This window comes from Triticum urartu, chromosome 3 (genome assembly GCF_003073215.2).
Source record: "Triticum urartu cultivar G1812 chromosome 3, Tu2.1, whole genome shotgun sequence".
NCBI classification, from domain to species: domain Eukaryota; kingdom Viridiplantae; phylum Streptophyta; class Magnoliopsida; order Poales; family Poaceae; genus Triticum; species Triticum urartu.
The window spans coordinates 558,208,050-558,229,322 of NC_053024.1; the positions used below are offsets into that span (position 1 = coordinate 558,208,050).

Here is a 21,273-nt window from a genome sequence, read left to right on the forward strand (position 1 = left end):
TATTAATTTATGAAGTATTCATGCTAATATATTATCATTCTTGGATGTTTTACAATCATTTTATAGCAACTTTATATCATTTTTTGGGACTAAGATATTGACCCAGTGCTAGTTGCTAATTTTTTTGCTTGTTTTTTACATCGCAGAAAATCAATATCAAACGGAGTCCAAACACAACGGAACTTTTTGGAGAATTTTGATGGACCAAAACACCCAGCATGGGACAGAGCAGCACCTGAGGGTGCCCCGAGGCCCAGGTGCGCTCAGGTGGGTTGTGCCCACCTCGGTGGCCTCCTGCACCCCCTCTTTACCCTATAAATTCACAAATATTCCAAAAACCCTTGGGGTTAACCTAGATCAGAAGTTCTGCCGCCGCAAGGCTCTGTAGCCACCGAAAACCAATCTAGACCCCGTTCTGGTACTCTGCCGGAGGGGGAAATCATCACCGGTGGCCATCTTCATCATCCCGGCGGCCACCATGATGAGGAGGGAGTAGTCCACCCTTCTCTCTCTCTCTCTCTCACTCTCTCTCTCTCTCGTGTTCTTGAGATATCACGATCTTGATGTATCGCGGGATTTGTTAATATAGTAGGATCATATGGTGTTTTCCCCTCTCTATCTTGTTGTGATGAATTGAGTTTTTCCCTTTGAGACTTCGTTGTTATCAGATTGAATACTTTTATCGATTTGAGAACACCTGATATGTGTCTTGCAATTGAATACTCGTGATGACAATGGGGTATCGTATTGATTCACTTGATATATGTTTTGGCACTCAACTCACGGATTCCCGAGGTGACATTGGGGTAATCTATGCATAGGGGTTGATGCACATTCTTCTCTTTGTTTCTCCGGTAGAAATCTTGGGGAACTCTTTGAAGTTCTTTGTGTTGGATTGAATATTATGAATCTGAATTTGCTTTGGTATTATTTTAGTACAAACTCTTGGTTAGATCGATCAGAAAGAATAGCTTGGTATTATTTTAGTACGAACTCTAGGATAGATTGATCATAAAGAATAGCTTTGAGGTGGTTTCGTACCCTACAAACAATTCCGTCTTATGTTCTCCGCTAGATAGGAACTGTGGAGTGATTCTTCGTTGCACGTTGAGGGACGGTTATATGATCCAATTATATTAGCACTGTTGAGAGATTGCACTAGTGAAAGTACGGACCCTAGGCCTCATTTTCCTACATTGCAATACCGTATTTTTGCACGTTTACTATTTGCTACCTTACTGTTTTTATTTATTCAGATTATAAAAATATATTTCTACCATCCATATTACACTTTTATCACCATCTCTTCGCCGAACTAGTGCACCTATACAATTTGCCATTGTATTGGGTGTGTTGGGGACACAAGAGATTTCTTGTATTTGGTTGCAGGGTCGTTTGATAGAGAACATATTCATCCTACACCTCTCACGGATTGATAAACCTTGGGTCATCCACTTGAGGGAAAATTGCTACTGTCCTACAAAACTCTACGCTTGGAGGCCCAACACGTGTCTACAAGAATAAAGTTGCGTAGTAGACATCAAGCTCTTTTCTGGCGCCGTTGCCGGGGAGGTGAGTGCTTGAAGGTATATCTTTAGATCTTGCAATCGAATCTTTTAGTTTCTTGTTTTATCACTAGTTTGGTTTATAAAAGAAAATTACAAAAAATGAAATTGAGGTTGCATAATATTATTGATCATCTTTATAATATCTTTCTTGAAAATGATGGTTTAGAAAATTGTGCTCAATTGTTAGAAGAAGAAGTCAATAAAATGTTTGGCACAAAATATTTGAATGATGAGCATGATTGCAATGTTGTTAGTATGAATTCTTTGAATATCCATGATGCTAATGATATGCAAAGCTACAAGCTTGGGGATGCTATGTTTGATGAAGATGATATTTATTGTCCCCCGGGTTTTGATGTGCAAATTTATTATGATGATTATATTGATGATAGTGGATTTGGAGAGGTCACGACTTTATTTAGTGACGAATCCACCATTTTGGATGAGGCTTCAATTGACTATGATAACAAAATTGCTATCTATGATGATTATGGTGATGACATGTATGATATAAAGAATAATCATAACCATGAAACTTGTCATCATGATTTTAATTTTCACTCTCATGAAAGTTATTTTGTTGAGTTTGCTCCCACTACTATTGATGAGAAGAAATTTGCTTATGTGGAGAGTAATAAGTTTTCTATGCTTTTGTGTCATGAAAAGAATGCTTTATGTGATAGTTATTTTGTTGATTTTCTTCAAGATGCTACTGAAAATTATTATGAGGGAGGAACTTATGCTTGTAGGAATTGCAATAATATCAAGTTTCCTCTCTATGTGTTGAAAGTTTTGAAGTTATGCTTGTTTTGCCTTCCTATCCTAGTTGATTCTTGTTCCCATAAATTGTTTGCTCATAAAATCCCTATGCATAGGAAGTGGGTTAGACTTAAATGTGCTAGTCATATGCTTCATGATGCTCTCGTTGTGTTTCAATTCTTATCTTTTATGTGAGCATCATTGAAATCATCATGCCTAGCTGAAAGGCATTAAAGAAAAGCACTTGTTGGGAGACAACCCAACACTTTTACCTACTGTTTTTGTGTGTTCACATGATTAGACTACTGTATTAATCATGTTTTATTGCTTTCGTTTCAATAAAGTGTCAAGTAAGACCTTTGGGATGGCTTACGGTGATTGTTGATTTGATCTTGCTGAAAAACAGAAACTTTTGCGCTCAGGAAAACAATTCTCATTTTTAACATAAGGGTGATAAAATTCCAATTCTTTTTTCAGAAGTTTAATAGACAAATTTCCCAGGTTTTACTATTTTTTAAGGATTTTTGGAGTAGCATAAGTATGGTAGTTATCCAGATCATTACAGACTGTTCTGTTTTTGACAGATTCTGTTTTCAATGCATAGTTTGCTTGTTTTCTAGTTTCTATGGCTTATATTTCTCAATATAAATTGTGGAAATGATATTCTACAGTAGTCATTGTGTGGAAAAAATTATGAATCCTGTATTTTTACAGTACCAAAGTGAGATGGTTTGCTCTTTATCATACTAACTTATCTCACAAAATTCCGTTAAGTTTTGTGTGATTGAAGTTTTCAAGTTTGGGGTGAGATGTTGATATAAGGAGAATAAGGAGTGACAAGACCCTAAGCTTGGGGATTCCCAAGGCACCCCAAGGTAATATTTAAGGAAGATCCAAGCAACTAAGCTTGGAGATACCCCGGAAGGCATCCCCTCTTTCGTCTCCAACATTATCGGTAACCTCACCTGGATCTATGTTTTCATTCGTCACATGATATGAGTTTTACTTGGAGCGTCATTTTATTTTGTTAGGATTTTCTTGCTATTATTTATAATAATGTTTTGAATCTTTTATTTCAATAAAAGTGGCACTGATAGCCTTTACTATGCTTATTTTACAAGTCTACATGTTGTTGTTTGAAAACAGAAAGTTTACCGATGTTGCAAAAATTCCCTAGAAAAGTCAGAATGTGATAAAATGTTGAAACTTTCTGAAAAATAAGATCTGATAAATTTTATACGGTGTGGTAAATTTTCATAATCTTTGGAGTTTAATAAATATTGATACTCTTGCATTCTTTACAGACTGTACTGTTTTGGCAGATTGTTGTTATGTTTGCATTGTTTGCATATGTTTGCTTGTTTAATTATCCTATTTGAGGATAGGAGTATTAAATATGTAGAGGCATTTAGTATGAAATCTTGAATAATAATTTTAGTGATTTTCTATAATAGAGAATGATAAGGTTTTTGCATTGGTTTACACTAACTTATCTCACGAGTTATCGTTGAGTTTTGTGTGGATGAAGCTTTTGAGATTTAGGAAAACCGTGATATGAGAAGAATTAAGGAGACACAAAAGCTCAAGCTTGGGGATGCCCAAGGCACCCCAAGATAATATTTCAATAAGTCTCAAGCATCTAAGCTTGGGGATGCCCCGGTAGGCATCCCACCTTTCTTCTTCAACAATTATCGGTTAATATCGGTTGAGCCTAAGTTTTTGCTTCTTCACATGATGTGTGCTATTATTAGAATGTCATTTTATTTTGTTTTTTCTTTCTGTTTTAATAAATTAATTAGATCTGAAAGTTTTTAAATAAAATAGAGTCCTCAAATAGTTGCCAGGGAGGCTAGCTAAGCGGCATTCACATCCCGTCAACGAAGCTCTTTTCTATGGAATTGCTCTAGTGCTTCACTTATATCTTTTTGAGCACGGTGTGCTTTAGTATTTTTGAAGAAATTCTCTCTTGCTTCACTTAAATTAATTTGATAGAAAGAAATATTATGCTCATGATCTTCATTTATATCATTTTCGAGTAGCTTGTCATTTACTCTTGTGCTTCACTTATATCCTATGAGTAAATTGTTGAATAAGTTGAATATCATGAAGTTGAAATTATATCATGCCTAGTGGTAGCTTCACATTGGGTTTAGAAAGTGAAATCTTTTGAGGCTTGACAATCTCAATATTGGTCATACAAGCAATTCACAAATAATTAGTATAAGGAAGAGAACTTTCACATGCAAATACACTATATTGGAAATCTTTTGTGATTGTGAGCCCCCAACAAAATATTATATGCCAAAATTGTTGACGTTGGACAAGGAAGACAATGTAATGGTTTATGTTTGTTCATATTCACACAGAAGTTATATTGTCATAGATCCTTCAACATGTGGTGCTTGCCCCCCATCTTTGCTAGCCAAAAATTCCGCACCAAGTAGAGATATTACTTGTGCATCCAAAAACCCTTAAACCCAAATATTATTTTCAAGAGTCCACCATACCTACCTAAGGATTGAATAAGATCCTTCAAGTAAGTTGTTATCGGTGCAATAAGGCAATAAAAATTACTTCTAAAAGTGTTAGATCATTTAGTGTAAGAGAAAATTGAGCGTTGTACGAACTTGTGATGGCAAAGAATAAAAGCGACAAACTGCATAATAAAGGTTGCTATCATAAGGGGCAATATAATGTGACGTTCTTTTGCACTAAGGGGTTGAGCATACAAACAAATAAGCGCATGGCAACCTCTGCTTCCCTCTGCGAAGGCCTATCTTTTATTTTTCAGTATTTACTTTTATGCAAAGAGTCAAAGTTTTTCTCTCTATTCCTTTTTATTTTTTCTCTTTTGGCAAGCATCATGTGGTGAGGAAAGATCTAGGCACATATATCCAGTTGGATATGGGTAGCATGAGTTATTATTGTTGACATCACCCTTGAGGTGAATACGTTGGGAGGCAAAACAATAAGCCCCTATCTTTCTATGTGTTCGGTTGAAACGTTTTGCTCATGTGTATGCGGTGAGTGTTAGAAATCATAGAAGACTATAAGATGGTTGAGTATGTGGAGCTCTTACTTAAACTCCGTTGAATAAGTTGAATTGCAATTGCTTGGTGACTAAGAACATAAGTTGTTGAGTTTCAAGAGAGTTCATTGTTTGAACCTTAACATGTGAATTGGTTGCTACTTTAACATGAGAAGTTTTATAAGAAAGAATTGTTGTTATGATGCTAGCAAAAGTGATTGAAATTATCATTGATCAAACTTGTGCACTTTGCTAGCATTCTACTTCATAAATTATTTCTTTTATCATTTACCTACTCGAGGACGAGTAGGAATTAAGCTTGGGAATGCTGATATGTCTCCAACGTATATATAATTTATGAAGTATTCATGCTAATATATTATCATTCTTGGATGTTTTACAATCATTTTATAGCAACTTTATATCATTTTTGGGGACTAACCTATTGACCCAGTCCCAGTGCCATTTGCTATTTTTTTGCTTGTTTTTTACATCGCGGAAAATCAATATCAAACGGAGTCCAAACACCATGAAACATTTTGGAGAATTTTTATGGACCAAAACACCCAGGATGGGCCAGAGCAGCACCTAGGGGGTGCCCTGAGGCCCAGGTGCGCCCACGTGGGTTGTGCCCACCTCGGTGGCCTCCCGCACCCCTCTTTACCCTATAAATTCACAAATATTCCAAAAACCCTCGGGGTTAACCTAGATCAGAAGTTCCGCCGCCGCAAGGCTTTGTAGCCACCAAAAACCAATCTAGACCCCGTTTCAGCACTCTTTCGGAGAGGGAAATCATCACCGGTGGCCATCTTCATCATCCTGGTGGCCACCATGATGAGGAGGGAGTAGTCCACCCTCAGGGTTGAGGGTTTGTACCAGTAGCTATGTGTTCAATCTCTCTCTCTCTCTCTCTCGTGTTCTTGAGATGTCACGATCTTGATGTATCGCGGGCTTTGTTAATATAGTCGGATCAATGGTGTTTCCCCTCTCTATCTTGTTGTGATGAATTGAGTTTTTCCCTTTGAGATTTCGTTGTTATCGGATTGAATACTTTTATGGATTTGAGAACACTTGATATATGTCTTGCAATTGAATACTCGTGGTGACAATGGGGTATCGTATCGATTCACTTGATATATGTTTTGTCACTCAACTCGCGGATTCCTGAGGTGACATTGGGGTAATCTATGCATAGGGGTTGATGCACATTCTTGTATTTGTTTCTCCAGTAGAAATATTGGGGAACTCTTTGAAGTTCTTTGTGTTGGATTGAATATTATGAATATGAATTTGCTTTGGTGTTATTTTAGTACGAACTCTTGGTTACATCGATCGGAAAGAATAGCTTTGTGTTATTTTAGTACTAACTCTAGGATAGATTGATCGGAAAGAATAGCTTTGAGGTGGTTTCATACCCTACAAACAATTCCGTCTTATGTTCTCCGCTAGATAGGAACTTTGGAGTAATTCTTCGTTGCGTGTTGAGGGACGGTTATATGATCCAATTATATTAGCACTGTTGAGAGATTACACTAGTGAAAGTACGGACCCTAGGCCTCATTTTCAAGCATTGCAATACCGTTTTTGTGCCTGTTTACTATTTGCTACCTTTCTGTTTTTATTTATTCAGATTATAAAAATATATTTCTACCATCCATATTACACTTTTATCACCATCTCTTCGCTGAACTAGTGCACCTATACAATTTGCCATTGTATTGGGTGTGTTGGGGACACAAGAGATTTCTTGTATTTGGTTGCAGGGTCGTTTGAGAGAGAACATCTTCATCCTACACCTCTCACGGATTGGTAAACCTTAGGTCATTCACTTGAGGAAAAATTGCTACTGTCCTACAAAACTCAGCGCTTGGAGGCCCAACACGTGTCTACAAGAATAAAGTTGTGTAGTAGACATCAATAGCACACAAGGTATTCCTCCGGTATCCGAGAGATGCATAATCTCATAGTCAAAGGAATATGTATTTGACATGAAGAAAGCAATGGCAATAAAACTGAATGATCAACATGCTAAGCTAACGGATGGATCTTGTCCATCACATCATTCTCCTAATGATGGGATCCTGTTCATCAAATGACAACACATGTCTATGGTTAGGAAACTTAACTATCTTTGGTTAACGAGCTAGTCTAGTAGAGGCTTACTAGGGACACAGTGTTTTGTCTATGTATCCACACATGTATCAAGTTTCTGGTTAATATAATTCTAGCATGAATAATAAACATTTATCATGATATAAGGAAATATAAAATAACAACTTTATTATTGCCTCTAGGGCATATTTCCTTCATGAATAGGTGTTAATAAAAACATTTGGCTCATTTAGAGTAGGTCCAAAAAAGTTGATTACAAATGGGGTTGTTTACCCTAGCTGGGAGCTCATTTGGAGCACATTTCTCAAATTCAAATTTCTTTGACCTCCTCTAAATCACCTCATATTTTGCACACATTATCTCCTACACAAACATAGATAGGTTGCTAAGGTTTTAATTTTTTTGCTTTTTTTGAATTTATACTGTCCTGTCGAATGTCAGTTCAAAATATCGGATAATGTGACATGCCGGTGGGAAAAGGCATGCATTTAATTAATAAACACAAGACAAATAATTAGGATGATACTCCTTTATTACAAAAATCATTAAATCTTCATTCAAATGTTGTTTTTTGCTCTGTTATTGGAATATTTGATAAAATGATGGACTATTTGCTCTTTTTCTTATTCTTTGCAGCATGGTTGGTCAGTGAAGCAACACTGAAATAGCATGCGTGATCATTGCAACACCTAAACTTTGAAAATAAACACTGAAACAAATCATAGCAAACAAATTTAAAAACACACAAATACCCAATATAGATAGCCACATGCATATATAGAACAGATCATAGTACCATACCATCCATAGAACATATCCAGTTCACACACAAAGTTCACCAAACAACCAAAAGTAATTAAAACACATCATCACATCAATTGGGAAGGGGAGCCAGGACTTTCGCGAGGGCAGCATGCTGCCCCCTGATCTTGTAGTCCTCGCTGTGGATGGCTACATCTTCTGCATGAGCTAGAAGGTGAATGAAGCGGCCGGACTTTGTCTTTGGCTTGGTGATGCAGTAGGGGCAGCGCCAAATGTTGGTCTTGCGCTTGTAGTAGTAATCATCTCCCTTGGCCCTGATCTTCTCCTCTTCCTTCGCTTTGAAGGACGCGAAGTTGTCGTCGTCCACATCCACATCTTCTCCAGAGACATACTGCACACATGAATGAATTACATTAATACATTATAGATTCATATACACCATGTCAAAGGAACTAAATGAACAATCTAAATTTCAAGTAGGCTTACCTCATACTCTTCGTCGTCACTATACCCTGGATCATACGGGTCCTTGAACCCAGTAAGGTCCAGCTTCCTCTTTTTTTTCCAACCATCGTCCTCCTGAATATATAGTTACATCCATCACTAGTAAATACAGAAGCCAATTGAAAATTTAGATATGCACACATGACACATTGATCATAGGGCTAATATACTATGATCCTATTTGCATTTTCAATTGTCATGCACACACACATTGAACAACAGAGCTAATATAACTAAATATTGTGGAAAAATTTATATACTAATGAATCAAATAACTTAATCAATGGATTCCATTTGGGCATATGACATTCAAAACCCCAATCTGCGTAGCATTCAAAACAAATCTAATAGGGACCCAATCTAATAAGCATACATGTCTATAGCATTAAAAACCTAATATGTGTAGCATTAAAAACAAATCTGTAAGCATACATTTGTGTAGCATTGAAGCACAGATATCCCTATCTCTCATACAGATCTATCTAGCATTTTTGCAACGAATGTAATCCAAAAAACCCTAGTACAAAAACCCCCATCCCCTCCATACAAAAAACCCCGGCCCATCCATCAAACCAACTACTCTAACCATCTGTACTACCGTATGAATCACAATCTAACTGATGCAACTAACTCTACAAGCTAATATCCTAAATATTGCAACTAACAAGCAAGTGCAAATACCTCCTGCTCCTCGCCAGGCTGCGCATCGGGATGGACTGTGCTGCTCGACGCCATCACCTTCTGCTCCGGCAGCGCTGAGGCAGAGCCTGCCACCTCCTTCTCCACATCTGCAGCGGTTGCGAGTTTCCCCGCATCGCCGTGGACGCCGCCAACGTCCTTCACTTCATCCGCGGTCACCGCGCCCTGCAGCTCCACTACATCTCTGGCTGCTGCGCCGGCGTCGCCACGAGCGTCCGCCATCGGACAGATGGAGGCGTTGAAGGTGAGGAAGAGGATGCGGTGGGGGAGAGCGATACGATGCGGTGAAGGCAGTGGAGGAGAGCGAGACGACGCCGGTGGGGGGAGGAAGACGATGCGGCAGGGAGCGGATTTGGGGAAATGGTAGGGGCGATGCGCCAGGAGGTGGTTCCCCCTCTTTATACGATGGGACATTTCGGGCATGTCCCATGGACACGTGCTACCCCACGACCGCGGTCAGTTGCTTGCGCCCATGTATACGAATACCACTGTACGGTCAGCATACGAAACCACTATACGGGTTTGTCCAGGGTGGCGCGGGAGCGGCTCCACTCGTCAGAGTTAACGGTCAAAGGTGGACTCAGCCCTACGCGGCCCCACTCGTCAGAGTTAACGGTCAAAGGCATTGACCCGACGGCTGAAGGAAATATGCCCTAGAGGCAATAATAAAGTTGTTATTTATATTTACTTATATCATGATAAATGTTTATTATTCATCCTAGAATTGTATTAACCGGAAACTTAGTACATGTGTGAATACATAGACAAACAGAGTGTCACTAGTATGCCTCTACTTGACTAGCTCGTTGAATCAATGATGGTTATGTTTCCTAACCATAGACATGAGTTGTCATTTGATTAACGGGATCACATCATTAGAGAATGATGTGATTGACTTAACACATCCGTTAGCTTAGCACGATGATAGTTTAGTTTGTTGCTATTGCTTTCTCCATAACTTATACATGTTCCTATGACTATGAGATCATGCAACTCCCGAATACCGGAGGAACACTTAGTGTGCTATCAAACGTCACAACATAACTGGGTGACTATAAAGATGCTCTACAGGTGTCTCCGATGGTGTTTGTTGAGTTGGCATAGATCGAGATTAGGATTTGTCACTCCGAGTATCAGAGAGGTATCTCTGGCCCTCTCGGTAATGCACATCACTATAAGCCTTGCAAGCAATGTGACAAATGAGTTAGTTACGGGATGATGCATTATGGAACGAGTAAAGGGACTTACCAGTAACGAGATTGAACTAGGTATTGAGATACCGACGATCGAATCTCGGGCAAGTAACATACCAATGACAAAGGGAACAAACGTATGTTGTTATGCAGTTTGACCGATAAAGATCTTCGTAGAATACATGGGAGCCAATATGAACATCCAGGTTACGCTATTGGTTATTGACCGGAGACGTGTCTCGGTCATGTCTACATAGTTCTTGAACCCGTAGGGTCTGCACGCTTAACGTTCAGTGACAATCGGTATTATGAGTTTATGTGTTTTGATGTACCAACATTAGTTCGGAGTCCCGGATGTGATCACGTACATGACGAGGAGTCTCGAAATGGTCGAGACATAAAGATCGATATATTGGATGACTATGTTTGGACATCGGAAAGGTTTCAGGAGAGTTCGAGCATATACCGGAGTACCAGGGGGTTACCGGAACCCCCCGGGGAGTCAATGGGCCTTAATGGGCCATAGTGGAAAGGAGGAGGAGGAGGCCAAGGTGGGGCCGCCCCCCCCACCCCCCAAGCCCAATCCGAATTGGAGGGGGACGGCCCCCCTTTCCTTCTCTCCTTCTCCCCCTTCCTTCCCTCTCCTACTCCAACTAGGGAAGGGGGAATCCTACTTCCACTGGGAGTAGGACTCCCCCCTTGGGCGGGCCTAGGAGGCCATCCCTCTCCCCCTTCTCCACTCCTTTATATACGGGGGAGGGGGCACCCCATAGAGACACAAGTTGATCATTGATCCCTTAGCCGTGTGTGGTGCCCCCCTCCACCATAATCCACCGCGGTCATATCGTCGTAGATCTTAGGCGAAGCCCTGCGCCGGTAGCTTCATCATCACCGTCATCACGCCGCCGTGCTGACGAAGCTCTCCCTCGACACTCAGCTGGATCGAGAGTTCGTGAGACGTTACCGAGCCGAACATGTGCAGATCGCAGAGGTGTCCTACTTTCGGTACTAAGATCGGTCGGATCGTGAAAAAGTACGACTACATCAACTCTGATGTCATAACGCTTCCGCTTACGGTCTACGAGGGTACGTGGACAACACTCTTTCCCTCTCGTTGCTATGCATCACCATGATAGATCTTGCGTGTGCGTAGGAGTTTTTTTGAAATTACTGCATTCCCAAACAACGGCAACGTCCGTTGTAACCTGTTATGAGGGTTTCGGGTAAGGAAGTGGGAAAAAGTGAGCAAAAGTTAAGAGTGTAGGGATGAATGAGTACAACTAACGAACTAGAGGCACAGGAATAAAAAACCCTAAATTAAAATATAACTCCAAAACATTATAAATAACAGTAAGAAAGCATGATGCAAAATTGACGTACCAATAAGCCTTTCAATTCAAGCTCTAGCAAGGCTCTGTTTCCTCAAAAATTAGTAACTGTGAGGATATAGCCAGGCAAACGTCATCCATGCAAGTCTATCCAAGAGATGCATGACACTGGCACCTTGGGAGAGGAGACAAGTCATCGGTTCGTCCCAAGCCCAAGCGTCTATCTGCACAACATAAACTCTACTCCCTTCGTTCCATATTAAGTGTTGCAATGGGGGGAGTAAAGAAATTTTATACTAAATCAATGACACTTAATTTGAAATAAAGCGAGTAGGGAGGCTTCAACAGGTTAAAGCCTACCCTCCAAAAATTATTATTTTTCTCTACTACTACCCATCTACACATAGACAGCTTCACGTGCAGAAATAGAAAATTTTAATTCTGGGTGCATTCGAAACGGAGATAGCTCGCCTACCTCGCATGTTTGTCATGCACTAGTAAATGTGCACGTGCAACGCACGTTATATCTGAGGATTTTTTTTCATTAGGACGCGCATACTCAATCGAAACAAACTAAATCCCCTCTTAAATCTGACCACAACTCATGTGTTGAATTGCACAAAATTCAGTACTTAATGGGTAATTGAGCGTACACAAAAGTCCAGTCACATATCTCTGGTGATGCTACTCCTTTAATTCTTCTATCGAAAAAACTACCATATGCCCTAGGATAACCACCATGTGCGCATCCATGTGACAATAACTTGTACCTTTCACCTGACATGATTCTTAGTTGGTTGTGCCTCCTCTAATTCTCTGAAAGATACAAAAAAGACAATGTCATGTATAAAGCTACAATAACCAGACAATGAAGTTGCGAACTAAAAGCTATCTAACTTGACTACAACTCAAAACTACTCCCTCCGTTCCTAAATATAAGTCTTTTTAGAAATTTCAATATGGACTATATACGGATGTATATAGACTTATTTTAGAGTGTAGATTCACTCATTTTTCTCCGTACGTAGTCCATATATGAATCTCTAAAAGACTTATATTTAGGAACAGAGGGAGTAAAAATTTGCAGGTTAAGAATGATCGTTATGACATATGATGGCCGCACCTTGAAACTAATTATTTGAATTAGAACATGCATTTGGAAAACAATTAACTACTACACTGGAACATGCATTTGGAAAACAAAGAACTACTACACTGGAACATGCATTTATAAAAATACAATGATGCATCTGAAGAAAGAAATACTACAATACTGGGAATGCACTTGGAAAAATCAGTGCAACTTGCTTATCACAAGATGTGAATTTTAACAAGCAAGATATGAGCAATAGCGTGAGCCTGGTCTCGACAAGTTAGACAAAGCCACAGATGCGCTCTTCTTTCTCGGTGCCTCATTGTCGCCAACCTTTAAATGGTTGCCTTGATACTTTGGCAAAGCCACTGCAATCTATAAAATAAATCCCTTGATGGTGACATTAAAAAGTTTACTCTTTATAAGCATTGCGTTTTCGACAGCCTCAAGAATAGAGAACACTACAAAGAGCTATTTTTTGTCATGGATAATCAATTATATAGGCACTAATGAACTGTTGCATGCACACAATCAGTTTCAGTGATAGTACAAAACAAAAACGAAGGTGAATAAACATGCACGTGGGCGCTTTGAAGGTAAGGGAAGCAATAGCATCACCCAATGCAGACAGTGACTTGTCGATGAAGTTTGCCTCCTTAGACCTCTCTCCTTCTAATTCAGTTTTGGGCAAGCGCTCATTTCCAGCATGTTCAAATAACCATATGTGGGTTCTACTCCATTGCCCAGTAAGCAAATGCCCACTCATGATGGCGACCCTAACGAAGATGCAAGTAAAACAGAAGTTTGGATGTCATTATCACATTGCTATATATCATTATCCCATTGCTAAAATATGCTCATTACTATGTCAAGTACGCTAAACTAAATCAAATTAGTTCAGTAACACTTCTTGATTAAATCAATCAATGTATAGAGCCAACTTTCAGTTTCTACCATACACCTCTTGTACAGCATAAACATTTTGCTCTATGTCCAACCTTATTATAAAGTCAGGACAAATGAGAAGGAGATGTACCTATTTTATGTTTGTTCAGAGTTGTCATCAAGAAGGACCCCATTTTTTTAATACCAGCTTCCAAGATACTCGCACCAAATGTTTTTCTAGAACAGATGAGCTTCTCTTCTCTAACATCATTTACCATTCTTCGAGAGCCCTATAACTAACACAACTATTATCTGGAACAACTTCCATAGTGAAGGTTTTCTCTGTTCCAGTTTGCCCACATTGAAACCATACATCACTGACCTCACGACTGACAGATTCTCAGCAAATACAACATCTGAATAAAAGATATAGAATAGAACCAATTAAATTCAACATAATCCAACAACATTAGCATATTTAAAATATATTGAGAAAAGGAATACATATGCTTATAATCGTGTTGAAAGACTATCCAATTCATGAATTTGATACATCACAACGTTTGGAAGAAAACTTAAATGATTGCCCTATTCATAAATTTTCATGAATACAGGAGCGGTAAAATTCAATTTGCAAGAAGCTTTTCAATGCAGATTTTGATGTTCCACACACCATCTATTGTATTATTTTCTCATCCAAATTTCATACCATGCAATAAATAGGAGATAGAAGAATGTAAGGACCATTCTTAGGCCTGCCTTTGTCATTCCCTCTCTGCCACTTCCCTTCTGTTGTACTCATGCTAGTGTAATGCAACATATAAGAATAATCTGCAGGGTGGAAGAACAGAATTACTGACGGGAAATAAAGTTTGATGCAAATATTTTAAAACTGCAAACATTATACAATGGCCAAGCTCTCTAATATTTTTTAGGGAAGAAATCACTCTTTCGGTTGAGTGATGTGAGAGACGCATCAAACAAGGGTTTTACGTCAAATTTGGACTAAAAACAAGTTTTTAGATATTTATAATATTATACAGGGATCTGTGGGGATGATCCATCGTATTTCCAGCTCTGAAATGTGTCTTCCAAAAAAATCGCGCGCTAAAATGAGGGCCATTGAATCGGCATTCTCTTGTCTCCCATTCTGCCTCCAAGACTTGTGTCTTCTCCAGCAGAACCATATGCTGATATGCATATCTACCACCGCCACATACACATACTGGACATTCAGATTAAGCTCAAGTTCCACTCATCACTCTTTTCGTAAAAGACAAAACGATCTGTTGTTCTAGGCTGCTTGCTATAGACAGAGGGGCAATATAGAACTTTGTTTAGTTTAGGCACTTGCAGATAGCATGTGAATCTAGGAAGTGTCCTTACTTTACACTACACATGTTTTTTTAGAAAAGACGCTACATTTGATTAGCAAGATGTTAAGTAAGATGAAGATCCACGCCATGGACGGGTAGATTGCTGCACTCACGAAATTTATTTTGTTACCCTCTAGCGCTTCAGCCCAAGATCAACTCAAGTTTACTCTTTGGATAGTTCAGACAACTTTCAAGTTGGTTGCTCTACCGGTGCCCGGCCAACAATAAGCCTACACATTCTAAATGTCATCGCAATCATAATGCCAACACATCTGTTTATAAATTTTGCAGTTCTATGTATAATCTGGACATACCATTTGCAGTGGTGCTGAACCTTTCCTGGCAGATTTCATAATTAGCTTCACCAATCAGGTTCTTCATATAACTGAAGAGAAAAAAGGCCAGTCACAATGTTGAATGGATAGATAGTCATCTAGTATCAATATCAACCAATTAACAGGAAAAACACACGAAGATAGTTCCAACATCCGGTATTGAACGCTGCTCCCATGACTGCAGAACGGGTAGGAAAAGACCTTGTCGAGCTTATCCATCTGACCAAGATAAGCTCCTAATGTAACACTTCACCATGATGAACAAGATTAAACAATTTGATGTGCATGTCCTATATTTTGCAGATCAAAACTAAACCCCAACAAAACAAGATTCGGTACAAGGATTCTAGTAACATATGAACTCTCTCGTAGTATAAATCCCCAAAATTGGGTGTGTACTGGTCCTGAAAGTTAGCTAACAAATGATTGCACGTGTAGTGGAATCAGGTGTTCCAAAGAAACAGTAAGCAAACACTACAAAGCGGTCTTGATATATGAATGAAGTTTTGTACACGTTACAGTAAATTACCATATATGAATAAGATTAGTCCCAACTAATTGGACACTGCTATGAGATGCTAATATCAAACAGATTGGAAGAACCAAATCACCTTCATCAGAATGGTACCCAATGGTTGAAACAACATAGCAGTGTACAACTTTTGCCTTTAGAGAAAAATTATCGAACACATACCTAGGGCGGAAGGGTTGGCTGATCCGCTCGTCGTCATCGTTGATCTGGTTGGGAAGGTCCGACGGAGCTTTGCTCCATGGCCATGGTGTCCTGTAGCGCGGAACGGAGGGAGAGATATTAGTGAGGAGATGGAGAGAGAAGGGAGGAGGAGGGCGATGAGCGCAGCTTACCGGCAGAGGAGGTCGGAGGCGGCTTGTAGTAGCGCGGGCAACGACCAGAGGCCGGGTCGACTCGCGGCAATGGGGAAGGAAGCACACGGGAGGAGGGGAAGGAAGGTGTGGTCGTGCAAATTGTTGTGGATCCGTTTTTCTGGCATGATTTCGGGTGGAGTCAATCCGGAAATCTGGGAATTGCCAACGGGGTTGCGGGGATCGGGGACGCGGAGTGCTACGAGGATTGACAGACTATCGCGTTTGTTTGGCAGAACATCTGATCTGAGACGTTGATCTGGGTGACAGACTATTAATACAATATGAATAGTAGGATGTCTTTAAGTTATTTTGATCCAAGGGTTCTGGTAATCCTGTGTACAGTTTACTGTGTGGCTTTAAGGGGATTAATGTTTGCTTTTTTAATAGTAGTATAGAAGTATAGATATAGATGAGAAACTAGCCGTATTTGACCTTCCCTTGCTACTACACCAGTATACAAAAATATCTATTTCAGGCCTAAAAAATAATTCCGATAGAATAAAATGGCTATCTTACAGAATAAAATTTCATTTTATTTAAAAAATCCCAAACAATTTCAATAAACGGCATATATTCACGGTAGTATTTACAAAACTTTGGGCTTATTTAGACAATACGATTAGAAGGAAATGACCATCTTATTGAACAGCTCCAAAGTTTGGTGAAGAATAGAGTCTGGTTTACTAAATCAACTAGTAGAACGCCCGTGCGTTGCAATGGGCTTTGGGTAAATTTTAAGATCTACGCACGGAGGTAAAATAACCAAGAATAATGTCGTCTCAACTAACTCACATCTTTTTCTTGACAATCAGCTAACACACATCAATAATATCGAAGCCTTCCCCACCTTCGGCCCTCAGTTAATTGGACATTCACAAGAGGGCGCACCCCAGACTTGGTCATCTACGGCGTTGCGGCAGCCGAACATCGAGTTGGACGTGGGGGTGTAGGGAGGGAAACAAGCACGCAAGCAACAACGGCATCGTGACGGGCAGTCGTGCCACGGCCTTTACCTTTTCCTGGGCAACGACCAGAGGCCACCGTGCTCCTCTGCTCTCCCTCCTCTCTTCCATGCCTGGCAGCAAGATGGGACGAGATAGACAGGAGGCAACCCCTCGAGATCTAGATCGGGTGGAGTCAGGTTTGGAAAGAAAAAACTAAATCGGGAGGATTGAGGGAAGGAGATTGAAAATGAAATGGAACATAACAAATTAAAAACTGAGAGAGACTAATTAGATGGTTTTATGTTTCATGAATGTGTCATGTCCAACAAACATGTTTATCCCAATTTCCAACCATTTCTTTCTATATGGCCACCAAGATGTTTTTGTTTACCCGAGCCACAGATTCCTTACAACCCCACCCTCGAGCGAAAAATTATCTCCTTTTTCCTCATTTATCTTCTTTTGCCACTTGGTTTTTCATTATTCTCGTCATACAAGAATTGACTTGCTAGATACCCTCGTCAAACTAATATGATACACTTTTACGGATCCACCAATATGAGTTCGTTATTATTTCATTACTAAAGAGGATGGAACTCTAAAATGCTAAACAACATGCTACACCAAATAATGTTAATTGATTGTATAATCAACCAATCTGATTTAGAATTATAAGATCTTAGGAATTTAATTATAGAACCGATAATGTGTTTGTGTTGATTATTATATTTGATCACTTTTGCAACCAAGATCTTCCTGATATAAGCACTCACATTTTAAAGCAGATGCAGAGTAGCAGAAACGACCATTCTCCCTTTTTCCTTCTTCTAGAAATCCAGCAATAGACTTATGATATACTCCCTCAATATAAGTCTTTTTAGAGATTCCCCTACGGACTATATATGGAGCAAATTGAGTGAATCTACATTCTAAAGTATGTCTATATACATTTGTATGTAGTCTATAGTGGAATCTTTAAAAAGACAAATATTTAGGAACGGAGGGAGTAGACTGCCCTGTTTCCTTTAGATGTAGGGTCCTCCTTGATTATAATGTAGGGTCTCGTCCAGCCATCGAAGGCCCTCCGTCGTCACTCCCTCCACATGACTACATCTTCCTCCTTGAGTTACCGCGCCTCCCGCGTCAGCCTAGGCGGCTGGGCGCCTGGCAGTTCCCGAGCGTTACTCGCCCAACCACATGATGCGCGACTCCATCACCAGCATGCCCTTGCACCACCTAATGCATGCCTCCTTCAGCGACCAACAGCGGCCACGGACGATGTCGACACGCGCTCATCCCTCGACCACTGCTGCGTGCGCTGTCGACACGCGCTCAGCCCTCGACCACTGCTGCGTGCGCGGCTCTCCCTGCAACAGTGTATCAAATTTCTAAACGGTGTATCGATTAGCTCGGGTGTTCTACTTATGGCTGAAATAAATTATCTTTTTTTACCCGATTGAAATTAAGTGAGTGCAAGACTACTTCACTACATCGTACTACTAATCTATTCTAATTAGATTCAAAGATAATATAATAGCAAGACCTTAAAGTACCAAATTCTTTGAAAACACACATAAGAGAAACTTAGATAACTGTGAACTTCGAATGCCCGAACAACGAATCAAAATTTTAGAATCTGCACGAGCATGAGCACAATTTTTTTATGGAGCCCAGGAAAGGTTTCATGGAGAACAAATATTCTATTCTACATAATGTATCACACTCCTTGGGATTTATTTATACAGTTTTTCGCTTTGCTCTGACCTAGCATGCTGACCAGCCCTCCATATTTTTCCCCATATTTTTGTTTTAGCTCTTTATCTCTCTGTTTTTATCTGTTCGATCAAAATATCTCGTCCTGCAAGTAATATAACAACCGGTGGGGTGCTACCCCCCAATTATTCTTCAATGAAAATGGCTTTATTAATTTTCTTCCAATTTTTATCGTTGACAACAACAACTAACTATCATGGATACATTTCCACTTCAAACATCAAATGGTGCATATGGTTTCTATTTCAGAAACCATATGAGCTTGTTATTATACTTCTGAAACCATATGAGCTTGTTATTATACTTCTGAAACCATATGTTATGTAGTATTTATACCTTCCAATACTCATTGCCAGTTGGAACGGTCCTTTCTTAGTTCTGTGGATACTGCAATATGCAATGCTATGTCGAACTGGACATATCCATTTAGGATTGCCCTTAGTTTATAGCACACTCCCAACATACTTGCAATAGTTATAAAGTCTCAGCCCAAAGATGGTAATGAAGTGAAAAGGAAAAAAACAGCACACATATAATAACCCAGTTGTAGGGTCCATGCATAAAAAATAAACATGTTCATTGATAATATGAAACATAATGTATATGAAAATTAGTCACCATGTATCAGACCGCAAACACAATAGTAGTACATGGATGGTGTTAATATTACCTTTTATTAAAAGAAAGACGGCAACATGATATATAAAATGACCAAGCAGTAGAACTGATGGCCAAACTTCTCAAAATTCTAGTAAGGAAATTTTGGGCAATCCTAAAAAAATTAAACAAGGCAGCAGCTAGTCATTTGCAATGCTTGATTGTACATGATACCTTGCCCTTTTACAATGTTATTCTTATCTGAATCCACGAAGACGCTATCCGATCCTCTGTAGTGGTAAACCATGTCTTCTTCTCATCATGTGCTGTCAATCCTGCAAAAGATACATATAAATATCTCTCTCTCTCTCTTTTACAGTGTGTGTGTGGTGTGTGGACCTGATATTTAAAGGTAACAAATTAGCCTTGTTCAAAAGACTATTGTTCTCTTGTTAAGTTCCTTTGCATGTACCTACTATAGATAAGTTCATGCCATCAGACATGAAAAGGTTAAAGAATCCGCAATAGTACTAACGCATAAACCTTCCATATGAGAGCACAAAAATAGATGCAGATTAAGAAAATTTACATTTGCAGCAAAAGCTATGAGAGCACAAAGAACATCATTCCGTCAGTACTTCTATAGTCTATTTTGCTTAAGTATTCCTTGGGTACAAAAGATATTATCAATCAGACCATCATCAGTACTTCTATAGTCTATTTTGCTTAAGCATTCCTTCCGTACAGAAATTTTTAGCAATCAGACCACATGAAAAACTTAATGATGACAAAGTAGCACACCTTGGCGGACCAAATACAACAGAGCAACTCTATGTATCTCCTCCTACAAACCAAACTAAACACCACGATGCAAGCACATGAGAAATACTTAATATAGGGAGGAATCTGTAGAGGAACCTAAATAACATCCTTAATTGCCTTAAACCCTGAACTACTGCAAAAAAAACATTTATGTAACACGTCAGGTGAGAATAGTGGGAGCACCATGATTTGGTCATGATTCGGAAACTGATAGAGATGTTGTAGTCAAGTTCAATGAATGTCTGACCTGGCCGAGAGGTCCTATATATGCTCCGAGAACAAAACCTGTGTGCCAAAAATAAATACAGTAAAGATGAACACCAGTTTTTTCTGATCAAACCAGGCATAAACCTCTTGTAAAACAACCTTCTCGTTGTTTGATGTCCGCAGGAACTCGGTGACAGTGCAAGACACGCTCATAGCTATGCCATATATACCAAGCAAGCAACATGTATGGAGGAGGAGGGGGCCCGCACCAGTATCGCATAATCTTGCACGCGGCGCACTTCTTGCTGCTGGTGCTGGGGATGCCGCAGGCGTAGCACGAAATTGATCGTGTTCTTCGGCTCCAGCCTAGTGAAGTCGACCGCAACTTCGGCCGCTGACTGCT

General features: G+C 39.6%; 2 protein-coding genes across 4 annotated transcripts; both read right to left on the bottom strand.

Annotated features, from left to right (window-relative positions):
- Positions 1-8,206: 8,206 nt before the first annotated feature.
- On the bottom strand, positions 8,207-10,178 carry LOC125544980. The gene is made up of 3 exons (XM_048708797.1): positions 9,415-10,178; positions 8,716-8,808; positions 8,207-8,620 (listed from the first exon to the last, which is right to left on the bottom strand). Exons 1-3 carry the CDS (start codon positions 9,853-9,855, stop codon positions 8,342-8,344), a joined length of 813 nt encoding a protein of 270 aa, XP_048564754.1. The 5' UTR covers positions 9,856-10,178; the 3' UTR covers positions 8,207-8,341.
- A 2,334-nt stretch (positions 10,179-12,512) lies between these two features.
- LOC125544981 lies at positions 12,513-16,681 on the bottom strand. 3 transcript variants are annotated; one of them, XR_007299862.1, is made up of 7 exons: positions 16,507-16,681; positions 16,337-16,426; positions 15,622-15,692; positions 14,641-14,762; positions 14,083-14,347; positions 13,665-13,822; positions 12,513-12,769 (listed from the first exon to the last, which is right to left on the bottom strand). XR_007299862.1 is itself a non-coding variant. In XM_048708798.1 (5 exons), the coding sequence occupies exons 1-5, from the start codon at positions 16,650-16,652 to the stop codon at positions 13,778-13,780; spliced, it is 474 nt and encodes a 157-aa protein (XP_048564755.1). In that variant the 5' UTR covers positions 16,653-16,681; the 3' UTR covers positions 12,513-13,777. The 3 variants fall into 3 exon arrangements, 1 of the variants encoding a protein (XP_048564755.1); XR_007299861.1 differs by lacking the exon at positions 14,083-14,347; XM_048708798.1 differs by lacking the exon at positions 14,083-14,347 and having other exon boundaries at positions 12,513-13,822.
- Positions 16,682-21,273: the final 4,592 nt, after the last annotated feature.

Excerpts from the sequence above, each read along its gene's own strand:
- LOC125544980 (XM_048708797.1), bottom strand. The coding sequence starts at position 9,855 with ATGCCCGAAATGTCCCATCGTATAAAGAGGGGGAACCACCTCCTGGCG. Across the intron at positions 8,809-9,414 it reads AGCCTGGCGAGGAGCAGGAG|GAGGACGATGGTTGGAAAAA; the intron begins GTATTTGCACTT and ends CTATATATTCAG. Across the intron at positions 8,621-8,715 it reads GTGACGACGAAGAGTATGAG|TATGTCTCTGGAGAAGATGT; the intron begins GTAAGCCTACTT and ends TCATGTGTGCAG.
- LOC125544981 (XM_048708798.1), bottom strand. The coding sequence starts at position 16,652 with ATGCCAGAAAAACGGATCCACAACAATTTGCACGACCACACCTTCCTT. Across the intron at positions 16,427-16,506 it reads GCCTCCGACCTCCTCTGCCG|GACACCATGGCCATGGAGCA; the intron begins GTAAGCTGCGCT and ends TCCGCGCTACAG. Across the intron at positions 13,823-14,640 it reads TATCTCCTATTTATTGCATG|GGTCGCCATCATGAGTGGGC; the intron begins GTATGAAATTTG and ends CATCTTCGTTAG.